General features: G+C 33.5%; 1 protein-coding gene and 1 long non-coding RNA gene across 2 annotated transcripts; both read left to right on the forward strand.

Annotated features, from left to right (window-relative positions):
* Positions 1-2,839: 2,839 nt before the first annotated feature.
* On the forward strand, positions 2,840-4,992 carry LOC142615560 (stress-response A/B barrel domain-containing protein HS1-like). Its single transcript, XM_075788300.1, has 2 exons — positions 2,840-3,137; positions 4,516-4,992. The coding sequence occupies exons 1-2, from the start codon at positions 2,998-3,000 to the stop codon at positions 4,715-4,717; spliced, it is 342 nt and encodes a 113-aa protein (XP_075644415.1). The 5' UTR covers positions 2,840-2,997; the 3' UTR covers positions 4,718-4,992.
* Positions 4,993-6,565: 1,573 nt separating this feature from the next.
* LOC142615260 (uncharacterized) lies at positions 6,566-7,167 on the forward strand. The gene is made up of 3 exons (XR_012840709.1): positions 6,566-6,718; positions 6,829-6,867; positions 6,980-7,167. It is a non-coding gene; the product is annotated as an uncharacterized LOC142615260 (long non-coding RNA).
* The last annotated feature ends 2,506 nt before the right edge of the window (positions 7,168-9,673 follow it).

Raw genomic sequence — 9,673 nt, forward strand, 5'->3', positions numbered from 1 at the left:
ATATATGGAGTGTGCAATAACAAGTGAGTAACAAGATTTTTTATTTTCCCTTTTGCAATAACTCTCTTGGTCTTTTTCTATTGTTAACTCTCTCTCTCTCTCTCTCTCTCTCTCTCTCTCTGTGAGTGTGCAATGGCTGTGGGATGGTCGATCTTAGTTGTTGACTGGCCGATCTTGGTCATTAGGTGACCTATCTTGATCGTCCTATTTGTTTGTGAATAAAATAAAATAAATAAATAGTATTTAAAAAAAAGTAGAAAACAAATAAATAATCTAATGTATGTGGGACTGAAAAATGAATTAGTTAAAAACAAAAAAAAAACTTCTTTAATTAAATTTGACTAAAATTTTTCCTAGTCCACATAACTGATAACAAACTTCTTTAATTAAATCTTTAATAACAAACTTCACAGATTGTTTGACCAAGAGCTTTGCACTTTAACTCACTCACACTTCCTAATGGTTCTAACAAAAATATTTAGAGTTCAATTCTCCTAATTTGTTGGAACAACTTTGAGTTCTCAAAAAAAAAAAAGAAAAAAAAAAAGATAGCCTTGCCTGACTAAGTTGACCAGCTCATCAAGGCATTCACTAACGAATGGTCAACCTTCCATTCGCTAACAAATAGTTATTCTAGTCATCCCATGCGCAAGTCTTTTTGGTTTGTTTGTTTGTTTGGTTGTTTTGTTTTATTTTTGCTTTTGGCTTTAACCTTTGTACTATTTTTGTTGTTTTCCACGAAATTTCTAAGTTTCAAATTCCTCCCTCCAATTATCGAATTATTAAATAAATAAAAAAACAAAATATCTTATCAACTTCCAAAATCTTTAAGTAAATAGAATTTAGGATACAAAAATCTATGTACACAGCACATCATAGACTAGTCTTGTTCTCTTTCAGATTTCTGTGTAGAAGAGAGAGAGAGGGGTGATATGAGTTGCATGGTTGACAAAAATGCAAATAAAATCATGCACAAAGTATGAGAACATGAATAAGGATTTGAGTGCAGGAAATAAGCATCGGGGTTTCAATTATATCTTCACCATCATTGAGAATATGGAGTGGAGGGTATTGCAGAGAACATGGTTTTGTGTCCTCCTTCACAAGGATAAACATATGGTGATTGACTGCAAATCTACCACTGTTAGTTCTTGAGTATTGCTACAAACACATTTCACAGTATTTATCAAGACTTATTAAATCGAAAAATTAGTATTAATTTTGGCGTGCTAGAAACATCACTTTATTATCTATCATTCATAACTTGCCCACCTCAACGATTGTGAAAAATTTGTGAGAAAAATTGTGTCTTTAGACTTATTGTTGTGGATAACAAGAGGTGTAGTACTCATGTAAGGTGTACGATCCTGCTTCACCACCTTTGTGTAGAATAATGACCAGTTCAAGTTTGTTATATTGATCAACATTTGTGCAACTTCAAGTCAATGAGATGGTGATGAACTTTCTTTTTTGGTCTTTCGGTTTAATTAAGTTTAGGCAGTAGAACATGAACTAGCATCTGCACTAGCAGTGGTAAAATTAGAAAACATTTAACAAAAGCAAGAAAATTGAACTAAGCTATCTATGTAGATTCTAATTTCTAATATCAGCAACCAAATAATTAAAGATTTAGTTCTCATCTCTTTCACCCTTAATATGCACTCAGAAGACTGAATTCCTTTCATCTTGACTGTGCAGCAATCTTAGTTGAAGCAATCTGGACCTATAGTTTTCTTGAGAATTGTCAGCATAATAACATGGATGGTCCCAACTATAGGCTGCAGCTTTTGATAAATGCAGACAATGTTGCCAGCATAACCGTAGTACTGGAGTTGTCCAGATCTGACAGCCTGTTTTTGATTGAAGCCCATGTAATAAAGCCACTCTACGTTGGTTGTTTGAATTGATGGTGTTGAACTTTATTTCAGTTACATGTATTTCTCTCTTCATGTTGAAGCAGATGTGGTTGTTTCATTTGACCGCCAGATCTGTCCAGTCTCTTAACTATGCTTCTGTTTTTCATTGTATTCCAGCTACATGGAGTACACAATTTTTCACAATGGCTGAGATGTTTTCTGTGATTGGAGGACTGTCGCTTCCACTTGGGTTTACTACTAACACTACTTTATTATGCACCAATCACAACAAGCTATAATAACTGTCGTGAAAAAATTGTCCCTAGAACATAATTTTCTTTTATTTGCTTTTTCTTTCTAAAGGTAGGAATTTAAGATTGTTAATAAGCGTGTTAAAAATCTTCTTTTAGGGGGGGGGGGGTGGGGGGGGGGGTACTGTATTGGCTTTTAGGAAAAGGAATACCAAGCTTTTCACTCTTCCTCTAATTATTTGATGCACTAAACAAGTAATTGCAGCATGGAGAAATCCTTCTTTCTTGCCTATAAAATTAGGAAGTATTAATTTGATCAGGGCATATACCAACCATGACATTAATGAAGATGCACCTGCCCATGTGTTTGTTCTCTCAACTTTCAACAAAGAATGTCTTCATTCTGCTTACCAAAAAAAAGAAAAAGAAAAAAAAGAAAGTCTTCATTTTTATAGCCAAGTAAATTGAAAGATAATAACAGGACTCAATAAAGCTATTATTCAACTGCTTCCTAGGCAATATGGGACAACTTCCATAGGGCCTTAAGAATTTTTTCCCCTTTTTGTTGAGGAGAGGAATGGATGAGAACATGAGGTCCATTATTAGAAACCTCAAGCGCATTACATAACAAGATAGCTTTAGCGTAAATAGTAGATGCGACGTCGTGTTACAAAGTTGTACTACAAGCCAAGAGTTGAAGAAGGTGTTGAAAATGAAAGGGACTCATTTAATTGGGATTGGTTGAACAATATGGTTGGTTGCAAATATAAAGCAGGAGAGTGGCATTGTGCATAAAAGGGTTAGTGTACAAACATTAGTGGGAGAAGAAGACTAAAAAGAAGTAAATCACTTATTCAAAGTATACTTTTGAGAGAAAGAAAGAAGACAACATGGATGAAGCAAAGGGAGTTGTGAAACACATATTTGTAGCAAAGTTCAAGGATGGAGCTACACCTAACCAAATTGACCATCTCATCAGAGAAATGGCCAATCTTGTCAACCTTATTGAGCCCTTGAAGTCTTTCCATTGGTAACCATTTTTCTTGTCATCATTATTGTTTGTTTCTTTTACAAAATATGCTAAGTTAAGAACAAAATATGTACAAATAGTTTAAAACGTGTTTAAAAAAGGAAGTTATTTATTGACATCTCTCATGCTTTCAAGAACAAAAAAGGCCTGTTAATTTGTGTTATTATGGATCTTTTAAACATCTGTAAGGCTCTGATCTCACTCTTGTTATGCAACTTGAGAATATGTGTAAGAGGTTCAGAGATGCATGCCTTTCTGAATAATAAGATTTTGTGTCAAAGCAGCTGAGGTTGATTTTGGACAAAGAGGGTAGTGAGAATCTGCCACTTGCATGTGATATACTCTCAACTTAATCCACAATTTTTTCACAGATAAAAGATGTACAACTCATACACGTATGGAGCATATTGAAGTTACTCAAAAGAATTACAATCTCAAATCTAGAAGATCTGTAAAAACCAAAGAAAAACAGACTGTAAATTGCCTAAAATTTTCATCCAGTCATACAAATATTTCAAAAAAGAGGACATAATTTCAAGCCAAGGATGCACAACACCATAAAGGGTCCTAGAATTCCTCTTTCCCCAAATTGTCCACATTAAAGCCTAGGGGAACAATGTTTAAATACTTAATCCTCCATTTTATCAATAAAGTTACATGATTTAAATATGCTATAAATCCATAATTAGCTCAGAAGCATTTTTACTAGGGTAGAAAAAAAAATCAGAAGAAAGAGAACAGTTTTAGAGTGAAGCCAAATTTGATATACTACCTTTTCAAATGATCTAGTATACATCTTAAACTACAGATTATTTTTATTTATTTATTTTTTTTAAATCTCTCTCCTTTAACTGTTTATTCAAGTCATTGTCCATCTGTCGCTAAAGGGTCATTTAGGTGAAAGCATTCTTTGCATGTCCTACTTAGTGCTTGGTATTGGTCATTTCTAGGATTGAGAATTTGTTTCCAGTCATTTTGAAAGTCTTTATGCTTTTTAAGCAAGAATCAGATATACAATTCTTTCAAAAAGGAAGGAAAAATACTGTAAGAATGCTACAGCATGAATTATCTCCTGATATAGTTCCAATGACTTCTCATATTGTTGTTGTATACCCCAATTCGAAAACATGAAAGACTGAAGGAAAATTTTGTGCACATCTTTCAAATTCTAAATTGGCTTTTTAGCTTATCACAGGTATAATATGTGTTTGATTATTTGTAGCCCAATGCTGATTCAATCTGTTGGTGAAATGATGCTCTTAGGTCTTCAAAACCAAGAATTTCTTTTAGGGAACTTTGATAACTGAAACACTGGTTTATGACCTTGAACAGACTTCATTTATGTAAATGATTTTTGGTCATGTTATGTGATTAACAGGGGCAAGGATGTAAGTGCTGGGAACAAAAATCAAGGTTTCACTCATGTCTTAGAATCCACTTTTGAGAGTATGGAGGGTGTTGCAGAGTATATTGCTCATCCTGCTCATGTTGAATACGCAAAGGTGCTCCTGCCTCATGTGGAGAAGTACATGGTGATTGACTACAAACCCGCTACTCTTAATTTTGGATTGGAAGGCTGATAGCAGTCATCTGAAATCCTACTTCACAATATCTCAATAAAAATGAAAAACTGATGGTGATGATTTTATTTGAATTTATCTGAGTATCTTTCAATGAATTTTATTTGTATCTATGTGTGTAACTGTTACTCATTTTGAGGTTAATATCTTTGTTTACCATAATATGAAGCTAGTGGGTTGTTTAATAATTAGTATAGTGTAATGTACAATGTAATACCACTGGATGGTCAGGAATCCTTTTCAAATGTGTTTTTACCTATTTTCTTGGCTAGAAATCTGAAGTTGTCAATAAGATGGCATAGCTGCAAATGTTGAACTGGAAGCAACTTACAAAAAAAAAAAAAATGTTTGTGAAGAGGGATGTTGAAGAAATTAAACCTTTTTATAAGCTAAATAGTACTTATCCATCACCTTAGATCTTAAATTTCTAACATCACATTGGTTCTTTAGTGCAAATAATTACTGTTTTTTAAATTAAAAAAAAAAGGCGTAAATGCACTTTTAGTCTCTACATTTTGACCCGATTTCTATTTTGGTCCTTACATTTTATTTTTACCACTTTTAGTACCTAAACCAATTAACGCGTGACATTTAAGTCCTTGCCATCACCCAACTAAGGCTGCGTTTGTTTCGACGGTAAACGCTTTCAGGAAATTGTTTTACGCATTTGCGGGTGTTTGGCAGGTGCTGAAATTTTGGTCAAACGGAAAATTAGCAACAGTTGACTGTAAAATACTGCCTCCCACCCGGAAATGATTTTCCATTTGTATTTTACCTTCAATTGGTTTCAGTCCTCATTTTCCCTCTCGACTTCTCGCATTGTTAGTCACTCCAGTCAAGCTCCACTCCCTGCCTCAAGCCAGTCCGAGCTTCACCCACCGTCCGACGAGCGCTGCCACTCTCCCACGGTGAGTTTCCTCCACCGTTTCTCGCATTCTCCTTCACACACCAAATGACCCACACCTCTGGCCCACTCGACAAAACCTCACCCACACACCTCCGGCCCACTGGACAAACCCACACCCACACACCTCCGACCCACTTTACACAGCCCAGCACCGATTGCGCACCCTAGCACCGATCGCGATAGCGCACTCTAGCATCGCGATCGCGCTGACGCACCCCAGCATCGCGATCGTGCCGACGCACCCCAGCCTTCGCGATCGCGCCGACGCACCCCAGCCTTCGCGATCGCGCCGTCGCACCCCAGCCTTCGCGATCGCGCTGCCTTCGCGATCTTGATCACGCCTCCTCCTTCGCGATCGCGCTGCTTCTCTCTCCGATTTTATGATTTTTTTTTTTTTGGGTTTTGTTTCTTTTGTGATTCTACTGAGAAATGATGTTATATATTTGTTTGGAAGCTGAGAAAATGTGAGTATCAAATAAAAAATGTATTTTCTATAATATTTTCAAGATCACAACCAAACACCTGAAAATATTTTTCAAAGTATTTTTTAAAATGCCACCAAACACCTAAAAATATTTTCCTTTCCGGAAAATATTTTCACTTGAAATTATTTTACACCAGGAAAATATTTTACACCCAACCAAACACAGCCTAACAGAAAATGCTGATGTGGCTGACAGATGAATTAAAATATTATAAAAAATGCCACATCACCCATGCCACGTCAGCATACAAATTTTAAAAAATAATTTATTAATTTTAACTAAATAAAAAATTAAAAACTAAAATTCACATGAATTAAGATCTAAAATTTTATTGAACAAGAACCCCAACCCAGAAATTTAAAAAAAAAAAAAAAAAAACAACAACAACAACTTTTTCCATTAGGAACAAGGTTCTGCTTTGAGATCTTAAATCTCAAAGAAGAACCAAATCAAAAACCTTTCTGATCTGTTCTGAATTTTCATGCACTGAGAGTCAATCTCTCAAAATGGGTATCGTGTTTACGAAAATGTTCTCTACTCTCTTTGAAAACAGAGAAGCTCGGATCCTCGTTCTCGGCCTCGACAATGCCGGAAAGACAACCATCCTCTGTGAGTTTCTCTCATTTCAAGCTTACCCATTTCTTGTTTTTCAATTTTGAGTAATGGGTCTTTGTTCAATTTCAATAATTCGATGGTTTTTGCGTTTGGGTTTTATGCAGATCGGCTTCAGATGGGAGAGGTTGTGTCCACTATTCCAAGTTGGTGTTCTTTCCTATTTCTTAAATTTTGAGTTTAATCATTACAGGTACTGTTTTTAAGTATGCTAGAGTGTTTCCAAACTCAAATCTTCTTGTTGTTTTTTGGGTGCAGCAATTGGATTTAATGTGGAGACGGTCTAGTATAATAACATCAAATTCCAAGTATGGGATCTGGGTATGCCAATCTATTCTCTTTGATCTGCATCTTCAATTTTATATTCATCATATCACATTTGTCTATACTAGGACTGACAAGTGAGGTTTACTAAATTTTGATTGCTTAACATTATAAAAAACAGTATGAGTTTGCCAATTCAAAAAAAAAAAAACAGTATGAGTTTGAAGCAACAGCTCTTTCTTTGACCAACATTGAATATAGATGAGCTTGAAACTTGACTTCTAGCCATATTGATCTCTCTCTCCCCTCTCTCTCTCTCTCTTAAAGGGTCTGTTCTGAATTAAGATCTAAAAGTTTTTTTTTTTTTTTTTTTAAATTTCTAGGTTGGGGTTCTTGTTCAATAAACTTTTAGATCTTAATTCATGTAAATTTTAATTTTTAATTCTGTTTTTAATTTTTTATTTAGTTAAAATTAATAAATTAATTTTTTAAATTTGTATGCTGATGTGACATGAGTGATGTGGCATTTTTTATAATATTTTAATTCCTCTGTTAGCCACGTCAGCATTTTCTGTTAATTGGGTGACGGCAATGACTTAAATGTCACGCGTTAATTGGTTTAGGGACTAAAAGTGGTAAAAATAAAATGTAAGGACCAAAATAGAAATCGGGTCAAAATGTAGGGACTAAAAGTGCATTTACGCCTAAAAAAAATTAAAAAAAGGGAAATGCATCAGACTGCTTTCAAAATCATCAAAGACAACCCATTTCATTGTATGCTTCCTATGTTGGAATTGTTAGAATGCAGCATATCTTTTTTTTCCTTGTCACTTAAATCGCAAATGGTAAACTGGGCTTAGAAAAAAATAAAAGAAACATGGATTCATATTCAATTCTGCAATTAACGCTCTGTTTGTTTCAGCATCAACATTTTCTAGAAAATGGTTCATTTTCCAAAGAGCATTTTCTAGAAAACTATATCATTTTCCAGTATTTAGTAACGACCTTGAAAATGAGCTTGAGAATGTTTTCTGGTGTTTGGTATACAAATTTTTATTTTTATTTTTTATATTTCTTGTGTAATTTAAAACATATTATGTAAACTAACTAATATAATCAATATTAAAAAACAAAAACCAAGGATGAATTTGGTTTTCATACTAAAATTTTGACAATAAATACAATAAAAATTAGTTGTCAAATTTTCATGATCTCTACCACTCATTTTACTTATATATATAGACAGGAACGTCCACAGACACAGACACACACACACACATTTATATATATATATATATATATATATATATATATATATATATATATATTAACCATTTGCCTATATACATAAAATTGACAGGAGAATACATCTTTAATAAGTACAAAATAACAATAACTTTTCATTGTCTACTCTTTTTGTTAGTACACTAATTGTCTACTATGGTCAACCAGAAGTCTTTAATATTACTCAAAATTATGTATTTATATAATGTATCTACATAATATATCATCACTACATAATATCTGCATAATGTATCTATCAACAAAAAATATTATGCTATGTAAAAGTAATTTAGAGCCATATAGTCACTATGTTTAAAATTTTCATCTTTTACTTCATTCATTCATTCTTTCTTCTTTTTTATTTTTTATATTTTTTTTCTTTTAGCACTTTTATGTGCAAAAAAAAAAAAAAAAAAAACTTATACATGGAATCCATCAAACCAAAAGTTTTTTAGAGAAAAAAATAAAATCAAGTTTGAAATTCAAAGTAAAGAATTGAGATTTTGGTAGAGAGGAATGAAATAATTACTGAGCAATGAGGGAAAAAAAATCTATTCAAAGAACTGTGTTATAAAGGGGAAGAGAAATATGGAGAGAAAGTGAGGGAGAGAGATCTATGGAAGAGGAGAGACCAGAGTGAGTGATAGTGAGGGTGTGAGGAAAGAAAAAGAAAAGAGAAAAGAGAAAGAGTGAGAGTGAGAGAGCGTACTGTGAGATAGAGATTGTTTTCCAAAAATTTTTTTTGGAAAACAAGTTATAAAAAACAAGCCTTATTCTTATTATGATTTTCCATTGACTAAAAATAGTTTTCCGTTGACCAGTTTTTTTTTGTGCTACCAAACACTGGAAAATGTGAAAAATTATCTTTACAGAAAGTTTTCTAGCAAAACAAACAGAGCGTTAAGATGAATGAAGTAATGTAATTTGAGAAAATTGTGATAGAAAGGTGTGTTTATTTAAAACTTGGTAAATTATATAAGCTCCACCCCCACAGACCTTTTTTTTTTTTTGTGTGGCAAACTTCTCAGTCCCCTAAGTTACCATTATTATTTTTCCTTATTTTCTTTGTATAATCATGCAAAGAAAAAGCAATATTAAATCATCAAGAATTTACTCAGAGTTTTTGTATTTTATAATTCTTTCTCCAAAAACAAAAGCGGTCACTAGGCTTTTGTGTTTTATAGTCATATTCAAATAACCAAACCAAAAGAGAAAGCATGAAAGTTATAGCCACTAAGTTCAAAAGAAGGAAGCTATATGTTTTATTCCTCCAACTTGCATCAAAAGCATACTAAACACTACGTGAATGTCGGGCCTTAGGCCTCCTTTCTTTTTGAACTGACCCCCCAACTCATGGTCATGGTATTTTCCTGCAAACACTAATTCATTCAGCTTCTCATCCTA

This window comes from Castanea sativa, chromosome 11, assembly GCF_040712315.1.
Source record: "Castanea sativa cultivar Marrone di Chiusa Pesio chromosome 11, ASM4071231v1".
NCBI classification, from domain to species: domain Eukaryota; kingdom Viridiplantae; phylum Streptophyta; class Magnoliopsida; order Fagales; family Fagaceae; genus Castanea; species Castanea sativa.

Excerpts from the sequence above, each read along its gene's own strand:
- LOC142615560 (XM_075788300.1), top strand. The coding sequence starts at position 2,998 with ATGGATGAAGCAAAGGGAGTTGTGAAACACATATTTGTAGCAAAGTTC. Across the intron at positions 3,138-4,515 it reads CCCTTGAAGTCTTTCCATTG|GGGCAAGGATGTAAGTGCTG; the intron begins GTAACCATTTTT and ends TGTGATTAACAG.